Source organism: Elephantulus edwardii, unplaced genomic scaffold, assembly GCF_000299155.1.
Source record: "Elephantulus edwardii isolate Elephantulus edwardi_28Jun2011 unplaced genomic scaffold, EleEdw1.0 scaffold00075, whole genome shotgun sequence".
Classification (NCBI taxonomy): Eukaryota; Metazoa; Chordata; class Mammalia; order Macroscelidea; family Macroscelididae; genus Elephantulus; species Elephantulus edwardii.
Window position 1 is genome coordinate 4,025,796 of NW_006399825.1, and position 20,817 is coordinate 4,046,612.

General features: G+C 38.7%; 1 protein-coding gene across 1 annotated transcript in view; it reads right to left on the reverse strand.

Moving 5' to 3' along the window:
- SATB2 (SATB homeobox 2) overlaps positions 1-20,817 on the reverse strand; it is a 218,434-nt gene that overhangs the window by 169,963 nt on the left and 27,654 nt on the right. Inside the window, exon 3 of the mRNA XM_006889070.1 lies at positions 20,418-20,594. Coding sequence (XP_006889132.1) covers positions 20,418-20,594 — 177 coding nt within the window. The remainder of the gene's footprint in view (positions 1-20,417; positions 20,595-20,817) is intronic.

Here is a 20,817-nt window from a genome sequence, read left to right on the forward strand (position 1 = left end):
CCTTTGAGAAATGCTTCAACCCACAACATCTAAAGTTTGAATTTTCACATTCTACCACCACAGAGCCCCAGAACACACTGTTTTCAGCTCACCCAGCAGGGAAAAAAAAAAAATTCTTGCCTTACTATGAATAAATTACCCTCCAGAAGAAGTTCATACATATCTTCTAGAAACCTAGCAACTGTACTATGAGAAACAGTTTTCTAAATAGTACCCCAGCCCCGAGTCTATTCTCCCACCAGATCAAACAACATCTTTCACAAAAGTCAGTTACTCTTAAGAAGATCAATTAGAAAGATGCATCTGTCTTCTATGACTTTAGACAGTTAACCTGGGCTTTGCTTGATGGGGTGTGTGTGTGTGTGTGTGTGTGTGTGTGTGTGTGTGTGTGTACTGAATCCCCCCCAAGACGTCCACATGAAGGCGGGGCTGCCTGGGAGCAACCCAAGTCATCTTAGTAAAGCATATTCAGCTGGTTCCATCCACACAAACGGCAGTTGTAATGAAAACACTGCCATATATCTTGATTTGTCAGAGAACAAATCAGTTTTATCTGTTCATTTTGTGGTTTAGTGTCATAGGTATTTTAGAAAACATAATTTCTAATTCCTCATGCAATTATATATGACATTAAATCATCTCACTTTTCCAGAAGCATCAAAATATTTCAGATTAAGTAGAAGGCACTGATAGTGTCTCTGAAGCTCTGCGCCCTCGTCTTTCCACCCAATCCTCCCCCAGGAGAACAAGGACAAAGTGTGCAGCATTTTAATGAGTTCATCTGTTGATAGCCTCAGTCTTGCAGACGATTTTCTTTTTATTCACAATTACTCTGGTGGCTTAGTGGTAAGAAGTTGTGCTGCCAACCCAAAGGCACAGAGTTTGAATCTACCAGCTGGTCCCTGGGACAAAGATGAGCAAATCTCCTCCTGTGCGATTTGCAGTCTCTGAAAACCCACTATGAGCCAGTTCCAATTAGACAGCTCTGGTGGCAGTGGCTGCTCTGTGGTAGAATTCATGCCTTCCATGTGCAAGACTAGGGTTTGAGTCCTAAGTAAAGTCATATGCACTCACCATCTGTCTTTGGGTGGGACCCTGCATGTTGCTCTGATGTTGAACAGGTTTCATCAGAGCTCCCAGATTAAAATGAATGAGTAAGAAAGGCCTGGCAGTCTACTGGTGAAAATAAGACTCTTAAAAACCTAGAGAACACAGTGGTTTGATCCACAACCAATCACAGGGCTATTTCAGGCACAGGAGGTATTTTCTTCCATTGCTTATAAGATCACTACATGCCAGGGACTAGTGGCAACAGCATCACACCAGGCCTTAATTTTGCCAAGGAGAGGACTGGTTTGGGGAGGCGGAGGGCGACTAAGCCACTGTCTAAAGAAGTAGAATGCCTAGGCTTGAACTTCTGAATCCTGTCTCTATCTTTCAATTGCTGTGTGCCTGTAGGTAAGTCACTTAGCCTGTGCCTCAATCCTTTCACCTGTAAAATGGAGATAATTGTGTCTACATCATAGAGGACTTAGGAGTGTTAAAATGAGTTACATGTGTAGCATAATTGGGACAATTCCTGACACAGAGTAAGTGATATTTGGTAGAATTATAATTAGCAACAACATACACATCCACCTTCTTTTGTTAAAGACTAATCTAGCATGAAGGAGCCCTGGTGTGCATGTACTACGCTGCTAACTGAGGAGTCAGTGGTTTGAATCCACTGCCTGTTCCAAGAGACACAGCTGGGCTGTCTCCTCCTGCAAAGATTTAAAACCTCAGAAAGTAGAATAGAGTAGAAACTGGCTGAATAACAGTAGGTTCAATGATTAAAAAAAAAAAAAAGACATGAGAACACGACAAAAATATGGGTATTTTTTTATTAGCATTGAGATGCTCCACTGAGAGAGAACAGAAAAAATATCCTGCTGAGCTTCTTTGGGGTGATAAATGGATTCTTTTAGTGACTTCAGAAAAATGCATCTCACTTAAACTGATAATGGGCCCCTCGGTCCCCTCGAAGAATACTTCACTCCACCAAGTGTTTTAAACTCTGAATGACAACTGAGTTGAGCCTATTGTTTTTCATTTATCTGAATAAATTAATATTTGCCAAGAGACTCAAATTCATGGTATTATCATTAGTCACAACAGGAAGTTCTTCCTTAATAAATCAGGTAAAGAAGCAGTTGCTGATCCTAATTTCATTTGTTTCAACTAAAAAGTAGAGGTATTTTATTATCCTTGGGACTACAAGTAAAAGAGCTCATAGGAGGAAATAATAATAGTGCTAAGAACTTTCTCATGTCATTGCCATGGAGTTGGAACCAACTCCCAGCTGACCCTCCAGTGGGGTTTTAGAGGTTATAAATGGCAGGGAAAAGACTGTCCATCTTCCTCCCACAAAGCTAAAGGTCTGATCACCTGCCTTTGAGTTGGTAAAGCAGCTCCTTACCCATGAGGCCAACAAAGCACTCTCTCCCTTATATACTTTTGATAAAATGCTGTCTTAATAATTAAAATTCCTCCTTCATAAATATTGGTATTTTTTGCTTAGATGGAAATGTATTAATAAATCAATCATTTGAACTATATAAAATAGTGGCCCATTCATGGTATACTAAAACAAAGAGTCACCCAATTATATATTAAAACCAAACATTTCTCCCTATGTAAGGTCCATCAATGTAACTAATGAGACAGTGTAACCCTTATATTGAGGATAAGCCTCAGCTGAGGTGAACAACTCTAAAAACGAGACAGTTGGAAAGGGATCAGCATGCTGAAGGGTACAGGTAAAGAGTCAAGGGTGGTGCAAACTGTTAACAGACTCAGCTGCTAACCAAAACCCCAAAGGTTCAACTTTACCCAAAAGCCAGCAGAAAGGTTTATCAATCTACTTCTGAAAAATCAGTCACTGAAAATTCAGTGAAGCACAGTTCTACTCTGGTGCACATCGGATTGCCATCAGCTGGAGCCAACGTGACCACAACTTGTGGTAGGTTTGCTTCTAACTAGATTCATGTAACACAAAGGAGTATAAGGTGAAGAGAGGAAGACCCTCAACAAGATGAATCAACATACTGACTGTAGCAAAGGGCTGAAATGTATCAGGGAGAGTGAGAACAACACAGGATAGGACAGGGTTCATATATGTTGTTCATAAGGTTGCTATGAGTTATACTGGACTCAGTGGCAGCTAATAACAACAATTCTAAGATAACAATAAACAGTATCCACTCATAAATACTTAAAATCTTGGAAACTTGATAGAGGGTCTCTATGAGTCAGAATCAACTTGACGGCAATAATTTTTTGCATTGTTTTTAAATAATATAATATACTAGGGATAGATGAATATCCTGAAGTAAAAATACATTACTACTTTTTAAAAAAAAAAAAAAAAAAGAAAACGACGATGATGTGCTGCAATTCCAAAGATATACAGTTCGAATCCATGAGCTGCTCCATGCTGGAGGGATTTACAGCCGCTGAAAAGCCACTGGGGGGTACACGATGAGTCATATGGCACATAACAATATCTTACACCAAGGTGCTCTGGTGGTATAGCCCATAGCGTGCCGTGTTGCTAATCCAAAGCAGATTAGAATCCATGAGCAGCTCCGAGGGACAAAGATGGGCAATCAATTTCCTCCTGTGCAATTTACAGTCTCAGAAAATGACTGGATGGAAAGCCATGAGTCAGTTCTGACTCTATGACAATGAGTGAGCATCTTATACATGCTAACATACAGGGGAGATTGCAAAAAAGCAGCAGATGAAACATCCTTACAACCATAAAGTAGTCATATATTGTTTTTTTCTCATGCCCAGCTGGACTGAGAAATCTGGTAGAAACTAACTACAAAAATAAAAAAAATTAAAAATATAGAGACAGAAAACTACAAGGATTCCAACCCATTGTTACTATGAGCACTGCAGACCTCACAGTGTTTTGATAAAGTTCCTATCTCCCCAAATGAACAGAGAAAAACCTTCGTTAAGCATTTCCTTCTAAGACTCTGTCATGAAATCTCCGTCTTACTGTACACAGGACAAACTAGAGGCAAAAAAATACACAAACTGTCATCAGTTATTAATTCCTGGGCCAAGGGACATCTTTAACACAAGACTGTCTTTGTGAAACTAGTAAGTACTCAGTAACACACCCACACAATACTGGGTGTTCTTTTAAAACAGGAAAAAGACCAAAATGCGGGTAAGAACAAGACTACTATAAAAACAAAATGCGAAATCAATTAACTAAAGTTTCCTGAATGGCACTCTGTCTCTATACCCTCTTCCTACATTAGGAAACTTAACTCTTAACCACAAGGCAAAGGTGAAGAAGCAAACAGGTTAATGACAGACGATTCTGAAAAATTCGCCCTTCTACCTGCATGAACCAAATGAGGAAGAAACTTCTTTTCAGAAGATAACTGTATATTCTTGTTGGAATAGACAAAGGTAAAAGTTGGTGTAAATTACTCTGATTAATCAGCATATGCTGGGCAAAAGCATGTGCTGCTTTATTTTCTAACCATCTCAAAAGCATTCTGGATAATCAAAAGAAAACCAGTTTTTTACATCTTATTGGACATTCAAAACCTTCACAGTTATATATATAGTAATAGAAATACTCATTTGAAATCTATAAATTACATATCCTAATTTTAAATGAAAAGGCTACAGGCTAAAATATTGCATACATATGATATCAACCAAGTTAAAATATGTACATATTCTAAAAGAAATGGATGATTAGAAACCACGTTAATTAAAACAATTTATAGTTTTATAAGGAGAACTGGGGGGAGGGAAGAAAGTGTACATAAATGAACAAATTAAATAAACACTTAAAAAATGCTTACATAACTATGACTAACTAGAAACAGTCAAAAACGTTACCACATTTATCTCTGGGTAGATAAGTCACAGAGATTTTTGTCTGTACTTTTTTCTGCAATTCATAGTTTTCTAAAATGAACCAATATTGTTTTATTATGAAGGGGAAAAATTAAATATATGCATAAAGAAATGCCATGATAACAAATTCAACTTTATTACTTAAAGTCAAGGCCAGCTTTCCACTCAATTTTAAAAATATATATGCGCATTTAGTTACTGATTCCAAAATGTCCATCTCTGGTTTATGCCTATAAAATTTCTATAAAATTTTCCACGCTAGGAACATAAGGTCACTCACTAGGACACTGGTTAAGCACACTTTGGAACTGGATTTTGGTGTTAATTCTTAACCTCTCTGAGCCTCAGGTTCTCCATCAATAAAATGTGGATAATACTATTATTACTTCCTAAGACTACTATAAAGATGAATTCATTAATACATATTAAACATTTAAGTGTTGGGTACCTACAAAGCACTTTATTAGCTAATTCAATTAAACATATCCACAGCATACTAATTATATAAGAATGGCACATTTCCTTCTCAACTTTTAAACCTTATTTTAATGTACTAATTTTAACAGTGTTATAGTCTGGTCTGGAGAGGGTGAAACCAGTTTGCTCCTTGGTAACAAGATTTTGAAACTTCATCTCACATACTTTGGGCATGTTGCCAGGAGGGACTAGTTCTTGGAAAAGGACATCATACTTGGAAAGGTGGAGGGTCAGAGCAGGAGAGTAAGATCCTGAATGAGATGAAGTGACACAGTGATTGTGGTAACAGGGGGAGATGTGTTGGAAACAGTGAGACAGGCTCAGGATAGGGCAAGGTTCAGAGTTATTGTGTCTAGGGTCACTATGAGTCAATCATAGCTGATTCAACAATATGTAACAACATATAAGCAAATGTTTCACAAAAATTTTCATTGTCTCTATTATTTTTTTTAACCCTTGAATTGAGTTGCTTCTAGAATATCATGTCATTATCTGCTGATGAAAAAGGAGTATGACTAGAAAGTCTCATCCTATTCTCAAGGTCATGAGTGACTATGTTGCTGTAGAAATATGGAGAAAGCCTCAGGGCATCATGAGGAGATACACCTAGTGGTGCCAACACTAAATGCCTATAATTCTCTGTACATTTATAGCTGCCTGATACAAATCCTTATTACCTGCATAGGAGGGTGGTGGTGGTGTTGAGTGCCACTGAGTTGACTCTGACTCATATTCATCCACGTGATAAAGTAAAACTTGCCCACAGTACTAGCGTGCTCCTGGGTATAATCTTCATGAAAGCATGTCATCAAGCCTCTTCTCAAGCAGATCCTTTGGTAGCAGCCTTTGTGCCGCCCCAGCTCCTTATAAGAGGACACAAAGCCAAATCCAAATCTGCTGCTATCGAATCGATGCTGACTCATGGGGTCCCTGTATTGGGTTTCTGAGGCTGCAAATCTTAACAAGACTACATCACCTCACTCATTGCTTTAAGTCAGTTCTAACACGTTATTGTCGTTAAGTGCCATCAAGTTAAATACCACTCATATTGACTTAACAACAACAGATCTGAACCCTGTCCTATCTTCTGCCAGCCGTATTCTCTCTGACACATTCGAGCCCATTGCTGCTGTCACTGGATCAACCCATCTCATTGAGATGGTCTTCCTCTCTTTCACTGTCTCTAGACCTTTTCAGCATCTTTTCCCTTCCCAAGGAATACTTCCTAACAACATGCCCAAATTATGATGTGAGAGGAAACTTCGTCTTGCTTGCCTCTATAAGGAGCACTCTGGATGCACTTTCTCCAAGACATGTGTTTATTCCATGAGGTATTTAGTATTCTTCTCCAACACCACAACCCAAAGACATCAAATCTTTGAGGAGCAAGTCATGTTAATCATTGCCTCGAGTCAGTTCCAACCCACAGACACTTCATTGAGTTTTTGAGGCTGTAAATAGAAAAGGAAGAAAGCTGCCCATCTTTCTCCTTCAGGGTCACTAATGAATTCAAACTGTTGGAAATGCCTTCTTTGTGTTAGTAGCACAACTCAACCCCAACAACAAAATGGCAATAGGCAAGTCCCTCAAGACAGACCATTCTTTCCTCCTTGAAATTTATAGCACCTATTTTTCTCAATGTTCAAAACCTTGATTTTCATTCACATTTCTGGTTAAGGAGATATTTTCCAGACATTTAAATATGCCAAAACCTTAGCTCTGGATAAGAGAGCAAGAATAGCATTAATGAACGTATACGGAATGCTAGACTCCTATGTAATACAGTAAGTGGTTTATTTCTTGCCCTAATATAAACATCTTGTGGGTTGTTGCTGTTGTTGATTGCCATCGAGTAGAGCATGACTCATAGCTACCCTATGAACAAAAGACCTGAATCCTTTTTATAACTATAATCATTTCTCTAAGTTCCTAGAATTTTCAGAGGCATGCTGTTTAGGAAGTGGATGCCACTCCTACTTCCAGATCTTGGGGGTGGGGACGTTATAATTGGTTCTTTGAGGTATCCCAACACCTAGATAGATCAATGCCAAGCACATAATGATGTTGTTATGTGCTATCAAATCAGAACTGACTCAGAGCTCACCCCTGAAGTGGGTTTTCAGAGGTTGTAAATCTCATGGGAGGAGCTCATTTTTTTTCTCCCAAGGAGTAACTAGTGGATTCAAACCATCTGCCTTTAGGTTAGCAGCACAACTCCTTACCACTAGGCTATCCATCAGAGCTCCCTAGCACGTAACAGGCACTCAATAAATATTTAGTAAAAGGATGAATAAAAATGTTAAGTGTGTTAGAGAACCAGAAAATCAAAGTGGACAGACAACCTAGTTTACTGTATAAATAGTACCAATAAATATTTGTGTTAACAAGAAAAAAAAAAAAAGAAAATCAAAGTGGGATCTTTTTGTTCATAATTTTCCATCAACAAAATAAGAATGTTAAAACTTACCTCAAAATCATGGCTGAAGATCATTTCTCGAGATTCTCGGTGACCCTCCAACAGTTTCTGAGGCTCTTAGGGTCTTTGGGTTGGCAGCACAGCTCATTAATGACTACACCACTAAAGATCCCCAATACTTATTATTAAACACATTTCTTCAAATTAGTCAGTTCTCAAAAGCCTAATGATCTTAATAAAGTCATTTATTACATAGCTTTAATATACCCTCTATAACCAAAAACTAACTCACTGCTGTCAAGTCGGAACCAATTCTTACCAGGTACTAAAACCAGGTTCCACTGACAGACAGATGTCTGAAGATGACACTGCTTTGAGGATAATGAAAAGCCTTTAAACTCGTTATTTATTACCACCACAGGTCCCTGGGTGGCGCAAGTGGTTTGCACTCCACTAGTTGCCTAAAGCTCGGTGGTCTGAATGCACCAGGAAACCCTGGGGAAAGCCCTTCCCTCACTTCCATAAGAGACAACAAACAAAAGCCCCTGTGGAACATTTCTACTCTGTAAATCGTGCCTGTGGCTGCCATGACTCAGAACCTATGTGATGGCAACGGGATTTATGTCTTGCTTTGCTTTTTCTATTTTTTATTTATTTGTTTTTACCATCAAAAAGGTTCAGGGTCTGTATTCTCAAGAAAAACTACCATCTGGCAAAACAAGTTAGAACTTCCGATCAAGAGCACACTTTCCCTCTCAAATTGACCCCCATGATGATGAGCCTTGTTCTGGTGGTGCTGTGGGAAAGGTACTCGGATGCTAATCAAACGGTTAGCAGGTGTCAAACCTACTAGTCACTCTGCAAGGGGGGGGGGGGTCGGGGAAGATGAGGCTTCAGTAAAGACTTACAACCTTGGGAACCTGGAAAGGTATTCTACCTTGTCCTAGGTAGTGCCTCTCAGTTAAAGCCGGCTCAATGGCAGGGCTTTGGTTTGGGTTTGGGCACAGCCAAATCACTGGGGGTGGAGACTGGAGCGGTTCAGTACTGTTTTACAAAATCTTTGATTTACTAAATTGTCAAAATGAATCTGGGGGACTTGCTTCTTTAACAGAGGGGAGCTGGAGGCGAGAAAGGCCTCCAGAGTTCTCTATTTGCATACAGCCTGCGGCAATCTTTTCCACCCTGAATAACAAGCTTGTAAAACAGCGACACAGATTTGCTGTTCTGTCCTGGATAATATTTCTTCAACAGGAGACAGGAGAAAACTTTTGTGTTTTTTCCACAGTTAACACCCAAATAATGTTGTCAATTATTGCTTGTGGAGGTTTTTTTTTAAAAAATATTTTTGTGTTTCATCCATGTACACCGCTTTGTTATGTTTTGTCCACTCCCTCCTCCACCAAACTCGTATTAGACCCTTTGTTTTCCCCTCGCCCCACCCACAGATCCTTTGCCGGTGTTCTAGAGCTCTCAAGGCTGCCTTCAGAAAGCAGATCCTTTCCAAGCACGGGATTTTAAAGGCTCAGCACTGTCAGGCAGAGTCTATATGGCACCCTGGAAACCAAACCAAGGTATCCATGTGTGACCAAATAGCCAGCTGAACACTCCCTTGTCACCCCTGCCTCCCATAGCCACACTGAGCTTTTCTTGTGTAATGCTAAAGGCAGAAGAGGTGCAGGATCATGACTCATCTACTATGCTGTCTAAATATGTCATTCATAAATTCCACACTTACTGATGCTGTGCCACTAAATAAACTATTCTGGTGTTGAGACCCCATTAAGATTTGAAAAACATAGCTTACACTGTATCTAAGAAAATGTGAACGTGCAAAGTTTAAATAATAAAATGTACATTATCATACGAAGTTAGAGTTATCACTTTGAACTGTCACACAATCTAATAGAAGTAAATGAAATTAGAAGAGGAAAATGAGGAAAATTTTTTGCTAAAGAAAAACAGGGGTAGGAAAGTGAGAGCCGGACACCTTTGAAAAGTGTTTTACTATCACAAAACATTCTAAGGCAAATTTAGGTTTTTTTTTACTGCTCATCATGAATGTCATCAGAGATTTTCATTTAGAAATGGAAAACGATGGTATAACAACAAGTGTGAGAGTTCTATCAAATCACAGCTTTATATTTTAAGATCTTGGAGCTCTGGTGACCTATTGGCAAGAAGCTGCACTGCAATCCCAGAGGTGTGGAGTTCGAATCCATCAGATGCTCTGCTAGAGAAGAAATGACAATCTCCTCCTGTACCAGTCAGATCCCATTTGATGGTACACACACAAAAAAAATAGTAACGTTTGGAAAAAAAAAAAAATAACATCTACCAAAAAAGTAACAGCACAACTGAAGACCCAATAAATCCCTTAAACAGAATCTGTCCTGCATCTTTTTAAATCCCAAACAGATTTAGGTCTGCAGGACATGTTCTCTACCTTATATTTAAAATTTACACACCAGAAAAGGCAGCAGGAAGCACCGAATAAAACACTGATCTCAATGAGTCCATCAACTTTAATTCAAGCGCTAGATTTCAGACTTACATCTTTCAAAACTGTATGCTTTAAACAGGAAACATCTTAATTATTAAATGAGGGTCTTGTTTACTTGGATCCCTTTACATGAATGCCAGAACTGAGAAATCAAAGGACAGTCCCCTCCAGGTCAAGGTTATTGACACTTAAAATCCAAGAAAGACCTTAAGGGATTTTGAAAATACACCAAAACTAATGACTGCTGTGGCCTATTGCCCCAAACAAAACAGGTAACTGAAAACAAAACAGATAACAGGAAATAGTAAAGTAGACTTTGTTCATTATTTCCTCCGCTATGACTCTTGTTTAAAAATGGGCATCCATCCAAAGAGCAATGGTAAGGTCACAAGTGAGATCAAACTTTTACTACACTCAAATGCATTTTATCAAGCACCACTTAGTGAACTGCTGTGTATCTGCAGACCAACCCAGTTAGGGTCTCTATCTCCTGGAAGCATACATATACCCAAGAATTCCATCAACTCACCTTCATGTGAATCATAATTACATATGTGTATATTTAAAGTAGCATAGATTTATAACAATATAACAAATGTAAGAAACACACAATCATGAGCATTTATATTAGTTACTCATTCATAAGTATGCTTTGGATAAGCAAACAGGATGGCTTTTTTTCTTTAGCATTTACTTGGGAAGTAGTGTCTCAGGGGTGGATGTGTGTGTGTACACTCTCCATACATTTATATGTGAGATGAATAAATAAATCAGTGCATACACACACATTCACAAATACTTCACTTTCTGCAGCAGAGTAGAGAGGGGCTTGACATAGAATTTTGCCAGCCCAGTCAGCTTTTCACATTTTGGCCTGGTCAGTCCTATTAAGGACTAAGAGGGAGTTAACAGTAATTTGGGGTAGTTTATTTTTCAACTCTCTTTTGGGAGCCACAGAATTTTTTTAAAAAGCAGCTTGTTTGTTAAAAGTTTGCTGCAAGGCCTAAAATATCTAAAGGCGTACCTTTTTTCAACATTGCCCTTATAAAGAAAAAATTGCTGAGAGTCTCTTGAACATGAGAGTTTAATTAAAGAAGGGAAGAGAGTGGGGGAGCTGAGGTGGGGGGAGCCAAAGAAAGGCAGCAAAGCAGCAAGGCAGGATACGTGATAATTTAAAAAATTTTCAATAGAAAAAATGTCAAACTTAGCAGGCATGAAAAATCTTCTGGCCCTAGACAATATATGTTTTTTAACCATCTTTTCTTCCCAAGAGGGGGTGAAAAAAGAAGAAAAAAATAGCAAAGAAAAAACAATGAGAATTTGTGAAGTCCAAGTTTATCGTTTAGTATACCAATTTTCTCCGTGAAATCACAGTATTTGCAGGTAGTATTTATAAGGTTAGCATTCCCATTAAGTTTAGCAAAATCAAAATAATTTGTAATTAAAGTAGCAAAATATTGTTGGAAAAGCATTTTTAAGCATTTAAGAGGAATGGGAGAAGGAGCGATTGCAAATGACTTAAAGGACAGAAAAAACAAATGCAATTTTGGATTCATATGGCTCCTGATTTAAAGACAGCAACATTAGGGAGGAAATCAAGAGAATAAATTTGGAAGTTTTAACTCGATGGAAGGTATTTCATGATCTAAGAAATTATTATCTTCACTACCCCCCTCTTTAGAGTGATGGTGAGGACATTAAAACAATGTTTTTTTAAATATCTTTATCTTTTCTAAATACACTAGGGGGAAAATTTAGATGAAATACGGGGTCTGGGATGCATTTTCAAATAATCCAGGTAACTTTTAACAAATAAGCTCCAAGAGTGAGAAGTGGATGAAAAATTAAACAAGGTTGGTCATGAATTGCTAATTATTGATCTTAATTTTTGTTGGTTTTTTGTCATAAATGTTCTTTAGTATTTCATTCAACAATCTTTCTACTTTATCTACATTGCATTTAAGAAAAAGTTTTAGAGAATTTAAGAACAATGTTTTCAACAATGTGTAAATGCAAAGTATATTAATTTCTAATAAAACGCACATGAAAAGGAACTTCTATCTAAAGTTATTCCCAGAAGCATTTTGTAAAGTGCTGGTCCATTACACAATTATAAAATGAGGTAGCTCATTTTTATGCAAATACTGTTATTGATTGTTTCTTCCACTTTTTCTATTTATTTATTCTTGCCAATGTTTCTAGTTCATAGGAAAAAATTATTCTGTCTATATCCTGGGCTTTTAAACAGACAAGGTCCTGATAACACTGACAAAAGATCTCCAAATAAGTTTTGATCAGAAGAATCTGGTCTCCAGTTAATTCCATATGTAACTTTGAATAACTACCCCCTCTAGATTCTAAAAATTACTGCAGAGATTTGCTACCACAAGTATAGTTAAAACATCATTAGCTATGAAATGACAACATAAAATTATCTAGAAATGTCAATAGTTGACCAAGGAGTCATATATCAAAAGGAATGGGAAAGCATACCTTGAAATGATATACAGAGGTGAAAATACTTTATGGATAAAGGTTAATAAAAGAAAACTTAAAACTCTGTATTCATTAACTTGACAAGCACTGACTGAATAACTATGGGCTTCACATTATTATTCTTTTATACAAGAATAAAATTCTTTCCAGTCTATGTATTCAACTACAATTTATTTTCACATTAATCTGCTCATTCTTCCAACACTGACTGAATGAACACTTACCAAAAGTTAGGCAGGATGCGAGCAAAGAGCACAAGAGTTTCCCCAAAAGAGAGCTGAAGATGGGTCAATTTTTTTAAATGAGATGACAGTGGACAGAAATGACAAACAAATGATTCCCTTAAGGTTCACAACACATTCTGTAAAACAGGACACTATGTGACTTGAACGTTGCAAGACTTTAAGTGATTTGGGTATTAAATAAATCCCTCTGGGAGCCCTCTTCCAGTTGCCATCATTGCGACAAGAGCTGTTGGGAGAATGCAGAGGAATGAAAGAATAGGAGCCCCCAGCAGCAGGTTAAGGGGGTGAGGACACAAAGGTACAAGATAACGATATTGGGGCACCCTCAGTACTGCCTGCGGTCCCTCCCACCCTAGTCTGCAGCTAGCAGCCTTGCTGCCCACCACATAAAGTCCTGAAACCCCACCTCTCCTTGCTCCTATCCTACCAGTAGCCCAGTGCTATAAGGGACAGGTTTAGTGTCTTTAAAATCATGTGAGGAAACAATAAACAAAAAGAGTACTGCTATGCCGTAAGAAAACCAAAAATAAAACAGAAAAGCAAAAACAAACCTGATGGGACCACAGATGTATATTCCGTTGGACATTACCTGAACAGACATTAAGTGATGGCATACCTGAAGTTTTCCTTTCATGAAGCAAAGCAAGGATTTCCCAGAAGCATTAACCCATACTTCCCATCTTGCCTTCTATTTCCTAGAGCATTTAAAAGGTGGTGGAGGAATGCTTAAGAATTTTTCAGAAATAAAATGGTACTTCATTATTAGCACTACATTTTAAAACAAACGTTCTTTGCAATTCTTTTCTCTCAGAATCACTATTTTTGAGGTCAGATAGTCGTACAACGCTGAGAATTTCACAGACTAAACTTTTCATAAATGATTCATCTACAAAATATAAACTCTATGCAAGCAGAAATTTCTCAGTTCTTTCTCTCCATAACTTAGAACAATACCTGGCACCCAGTAAGCACCGAATACCACTGCATTCACTAATTTGGAATGCAGAATTACTAAGGCATTTGGTGCATTTTCATTCTGGGGATAATGATGGATCGTTAAACAACAACTGAGCATTTTAATTATTCGATTTATTATAGGTCTTCAACTTGGTTTTGGGAATTGGCCTCAAAGGAAAACAATTTCTAAAGTGAGGGGTTATTTTTCATTGTTCTGTGAAGATTTTATAAATTACCTTGAAAAAGCATTTCTACATATGCCATCATAACAATGTAATATATGTACTATTATAATTATTAAATAATATGAAATCATAATCTAATTCTATTTAGAAACACTCAATCCAAGAAAAGTCTACCTTCTATGGCTTAATTAAAAAACAAAAGAATAATTGGTATATATTCTGTTGCATGTATTCTCAATAAGTAAAGAGAATTCTTTTTTTTTTCTTTTAAAGGTGTTTCACTTCCAAATCATCTTTCTGCTGATTAACTCTGTAACCTTGAGAAAATTAAGCGAAGCTCTCTGCAGCATGGTTCCTTTACTTGTAAAATGATATTCAACTCTGACACATTAAGAGTTGTTATGAGGATTAAAGGACTTGATTCATACAGATACGCCTAGCGGGGGCTTTGCTGGGCTGTTGTTACGTGTTGATGAATTGATTCTGACTCTTAGCAACCCTATCTCCAACAGCACAAAACTCTGCCCAATTCTGCACCATGCTCACAATCACTCCGATGCTGAAACTGTGGCTCCAGCCACTGCGTTAATCCATCTCTTTAAGGGTGTTCCTCTTTTACAATGGCTCTCTGCTTTCCAAAGGCGCTCTGCCTGTTGTCAGGTGCCACCGAATCAAGCAGGACTCATAATGACCCTATGAAAAACAGATCTGACTCCTGTCCTATCCTGTGCCAGCCTCACAATCGCTAACCCACTCAAGATCATTGCTGCAGTCACTGTACCAATCCACCTGGTTGTGGGTCTTCTCTCCTTTGCCACCCACCCACCTTTCCAAGCATGATGTCCTTCAAGAAACGGCCTCTCCGAGCAACGTGTCCAAAGTGTACAAGATGAAACACCACCATCCCTGCCTCCAAGGAGCACTTTGGCTGTACCTTCTCCAAGGCATACCTGGTTTGGGTTTTTTTTTTCTTTTAGCAGTCCATGAGATATTTCAAAGAATATCCTCACATTCTCACTATCATTGTTATGCTGGAGCCTGTTACTGGAGCCATTGTGTCAATCAACCCCGTCTCCTTAAGAATCTTCCTCTTCTTCAATGGCCTTCTACTTTTCAAAAGAGCTCTGGTGGCCTAGTAGTAAGGAGCTGTCCTACCAACCTCAAGGCACATGGTTCAAATACAACAGCTTCTCCATGGGAGAAAGGTGGGCAATCTCCTCCCATACAGTTTACTGCCTCTGAAAACCCACTGGAATGTCAGCTATGGAACAGTTTCAACTCAATGGGACATAAAAACTATTTTCCAAGCATGATGTCCTTCTCCTGGGATTGTTCCCTCCTGGTAACATATCAAAGATTGCTGGTGTTATCATTAGGCACCATGGAGTCAAGTACAAGTCACAACAACTCTATGAACAACAGAACTAATTCCTGTCTTGTCATTTAGAAAAAAGGGCAGGCACTGAATAAGAATTTAGTCCACTGACACAATCTCAATTCAAACTCCCTGCACACAGGTCTGCCTAGGACAGAGCTTCGGCTAAGGATCCTATGTCTCCAGATGAATCTTGGGTTTTGGATTTTAGCTTTTTACCTATTCATCCTAAGCCCCTGGACAAGTAACTGTCCCTTTGTCTTTGCCTCAAGTTCCTCATCTATGAAATAAAATTTTAAAAAGAGAGAGAGAACCTATTTCAAGAGAATGAAATTAAATAAGTACTTGCACATCTCTTTCAGGATAGGGACAGGCACACAGAAATTGTTCAACTGATGTAAGCTAGCATGGTCAATCGTGTAGAAAATCTCTTGGTTTACAAATCATGCTGTTGTTCTTAGGTGACATCCAATTGAGTATGATTCACAGCGACCCTACAAACAATAGATGTGGACCCTTTCCGATCCTGTGCCAGGCTCATCATCTCTGACACACTTGCGCCCACTGCGGCAGTCACTGTGTCAATCTGCCGGCAATCAGTAACGACAAAAATATGTTTGTATAATAGTGTATACATTTTACACTAATGGAAAAGGATGAAATTAATAGCTTTTTAAAATTAAAAAATTTATGTGAAATGACAACGTACTTGAACCAAATAATCCCACTGTCTACGTGGCTGACATTTAAAAATTTCTCCTTTGTCTTGCTTCTGTGCATCTATATGCAATTTTATGTCACTGAAATAGTACTTTTCATTCTGATTCCATATTTATATTACACTTTTAAAAAATCACTTTAAATAACTTCATAAATTTAGTCTTTTTCCCCAATAGAAACAATAAAGAAAGAATGATGACTATTATAGCCCCTCTGCACCCACAATCTTTAGGCTCATGACACAGACATACATACACAAAAAAAAACGCCAACTACAAAGGATTTCTGCTTATTTGCTGGTCAGTGTGTTTCTTTTCTCTAGTAAACATAAATCCTGAACTGTTTATTTCAATTCTAGAAAGGAGGGGAGGGCTCAGGTGTTTGCACACGAATCAAGCCAGAGGTGCAGTGCGGGACTGTCTTACTGTCACTGCACCGTCTCCAAGCCCCCCACCCACGCTGGCAAGTGTAATTGTTTACTGTGTAAGTGGGCTAATGAGACGCTCTCTGAATAATATAGGACTGTGGACAGGTATTACTGAAACCTTTAAGGAGCAGAACTGAAAAGAAGACTGACTGAAGTGATGAACTGATGTTAGGTTCCCCAGTAACAGCAGTGTCCTAGGTTAATAACCTCTTCCTAACATCTAGAAGACTTTGGGTTCAAAGACTGGCTGGGCAAAGCTATAATCATTGATGTTCATTATACTTCAGGTTACCCATTCCGGCGGGGGGGGGGGGAGCAAAGCATCTTCCTGGGGAGACTTTGCATAAGCAAAGCGGCAGGTCAGATGAATCCTTCATCTCAAATCTTTGAGAACCACATGTATTGGAGGATGGAGGATGGAGGATTTAAGTCAGTGAGAAAAATGGTACCAAGTGTCCTGTGTTCCTTAACACTTCCCAGGCCCCCACTGTTAGGTTGTTAAGTGTCACCAAGTTGAAGACTCCTAGGGACCTAAAGCACAACAGATTGAACCTTCCCCTCTCCTGTACCACCATTAATGATCTCTGCCGTGCTTAAGCCCAGTTACAATCACAGTGTCGGATCAACTTTCTACACTGTCTTCCTCTTTCTACTGACCCTCTACCTTTCCCGGCATGATGTCCCAGGGCAAGTCCCTCCTGATAATATGCCTAAAGTATGTGAGATGATGTCTCATCATCCTTGCCTCTAAGGAGCACTCCAGGGACACTTCCTTCAAGGCAGATTTGTTTACTCTTTGGGCAGTTCAGAGGATATTCAGTTCTCTCCTCCTACACCACAATCCAGAGGCCCACACTTTTCATTCTAAGCACCCAAATCTTGTTTTCTTATAAATAAAGCTATCATCTACAAAGAAGAGAAGAAAAATCCCTGAACTCTGTTTAAATACAACTTCTAACATCCTTCTGAAGCCAGTATTGTACCTTAAAAAATTATCTTCAGTTTATCTGGCGAGAATGACCTTTCAGAAGAAAATGACTACCCCACACTCACAGGAGCACAGGCCACTCACTGCTCCTTGTCACTGGAACCTAAGCACTACTGCAAAATCACAGCACTGCAAGTATATCGTCTCTTTTACGAGCAACCTATAATACTCTCCCAGTTCAATTATTGAAACTCTTTTTCTGGTCACATTAAAATGAAAAATCATGTTTCAAGGGTTCAATTTTTAAAATAGACTCAAGCAATCTGCTACGCTTGCAATTTAGCGCTACCCAACTTGCCTGGCGTTGGGAATAGAGATTCAGGAACACTATCGTTTTTCTGCTACACATTTGCCAGCAAGTCTTTCAGTGACCTCTCCCATGAGGAGGAAATTACCTAAACAATAAATAAATAAGCAAGCAAAATTTAAAGGAGAAAAAAAAATCCCAACAACAAAGTATACACATGAATACTTCCTGTCTCAACTATGTGATCGGACTTGGTTTCTATCCCTTTCCATCTCACTGCTGCTCTGCCACTTACCTAGCACACGCATGACCTCTCATCATGCATGCTGACTGCCCCATAATAAACACACAACAAACTACATGCTTTTAGTGATCTGAATTTTAAAAAAAAACACCAAGATCTGATACATTAATATAAAAATATTCCATTTAAATAGAAGTTGTTCCCCCCTCCCTATTTACCAAAGGATAGATCAGCAGCTGACTTTAACACAAAATAAACAAGTTGGTGTGTGTCCCATTCTCCCCCCCGCCGTGAGATTATAGTACAGGATCTAAAGATGAAGTTTTGCTTGCTCACAAAACAAAATCTGTAATCTAGAGGACCTTCAGAAGCAGAACATGGAGCAACTTTAGTACTTTTTAACCTTAGATTTCAAAAACCTTGAGGAAGCAAGTGCTTGCTTTTGATTTTCCCATTTTGTCCTCCTCCGTGGACTAGATTTATTGTGAGTGTCTCTCACCTTGGTGAGCAGGACTCTCCGTCCACATCACTGAATGGATCAGTGTGATTCCTGAGAGTCCCTTCCCTCAGCATGTGCCAAGAAGCAAATCTTGGCCACTTAGTGCTCTGTGTTCCACATGTTAGCTCACGACGTGTTGAACAGCCGTGCTAACTGAGATGGATAGCCCTGTCAAACAGGAAGCTGGCACACCAGGATGCAAGCAGTGGGATACAATGACCTTTACATTCAGAGAAAAATATCCCTAAAACGGCATGAAAAGTTTATAGGGGAAAGAAAGAGGGGCTTCTTTCATTTCATTTAGGCATATCGCATGAAATAAAAGCAAGGGTGCCCAGGCTGCAATTTGCTCAGGATCAAGTCCCGAATCCCTCACACAAGAAGGAAAGCCTTGCAGAAAGGAAATGAATCATCCTTTATCACACTGATTTGAAAGCAACAGACTCTAGATTCAGCTAAGTTACTTATACTCAGGCTGGCTAAGCACTTGGACTGGGACTGCAGTTAAGACTCATAATTACCAAGAGAATGTTACCTGCCCTGGGAAAGCTTGACCCCCTGTTCAAAACTAGTTGCTTTACTGCCAGAAGTAAGATACACTAAAAATACTTAATTAAAGTATTTTTTAAAATGTTTACTTACAGAACCAGAATCAAGACTATGTTAAATCTTATGTCCTTTGTCACCATATTTATAATTCCTTCAGAATTTCCTTATCAGAATAAATGAGATACCAACTAATAGTTATTAGGAATGTTATGAAGATAAACATACTAAAAAGACAGTAAAATTTTCCTTGACACAAGTACAAATATTGAGTAAAGATAAAAAAGTAAAACAAAACCAAACAGAAAACCTGGACATGACCCATTTCTCTCATTTAGTGTAATTATAAACTAGGCTATTCAATCACTTCAGCTGAAACACAAGTATAACAATTACAATGGAGAGAAAAAAAATTCTCCATTCTTCAAGTTTTGTGTTTTGTTGTTGTTGTTTGTTTTGTTTTGTTAATTGTTTGGCACAAAAGAACAATAGCTTGTGTTTCAAATGAAGGAGCACAAGCTTACAATGGGCTTCCTACAGTCCTACAACACAGGCTGGAAAAATGACGATACAATTTCAATATTTAATTAAATAGGAAAAAGGAATTGATCACAAAGACACTGTGGGTTTTGTGTTTTTTTTTAAATGACTGGACTACATCAAACTACAGAACAGCTTTTAAAGATACAAGGAGACGCATCCATTTTTTTCTCCTATTTAATTAAAAGCTTATGATAAAGGACAAATGCCACAGACTGAAGTGATAAATTTTAAATACTTCTTAGAAATCATGTATTAAAGTTTGGAGCACTTAAGAGTCAAATTTCTCAACTCTGATTCTAAGTTCTAAGTCCAATATGTGGACTTGGAGAAAACAAGAGTTATGAACAACAAACACTTTGAAATGCAAGTGGATTTTGGAAGCTTTCAAGGTGCTGGTTAAATGCTTCCTATAGGAACCAAGATGATAAGATTCTGCAAGAAACAGTCTGCCATTTACTGTTTGGGAAAGATGTTAAAACCTGACAATTCTCCTTCAATACTTGTTTGGAGCATTCCTTCAGGGAGGGAGCATGCTCTTCCTCAAATCCTGACCCACAAGAAGCACAAGGAGGGGAAGGGAAGGGAGGAAAAGGAAAGGAAGGGGAGAGGAGATGCACTGATACCTTGTGCCTGAGCCGCAGAGCTGTGGGAATACCCCAGGGCCAGGAGCGCAGTCTCCACCAGCTGGCTAAAAAGCACATCTTTTCGAACCAAGACGAACTCAGCATGTTCTTCTCTGTTGTCATATTCAAGAGAGCCATCCAACTGCTCCACCACACAAAAGACAGGAATCATCAAACCTGGAGGGACAAAATTCAAGAGCAAAACACAAACATTACAAAGCAAATCTCAATCACCATGATGAGAAGGGACGAGATAGCTATAAAAGTCAATCAGCTGTGATCAGCAGTAGTTTAGATTAAACAAGCCTCTTAGCTGATGGGCCTGAAGGAAAGCTGTGGATTTTCTTCCCCCCCCCCCCATTATTACTATCAGACTGAAGCAGGATTGCCCAGGGCAATG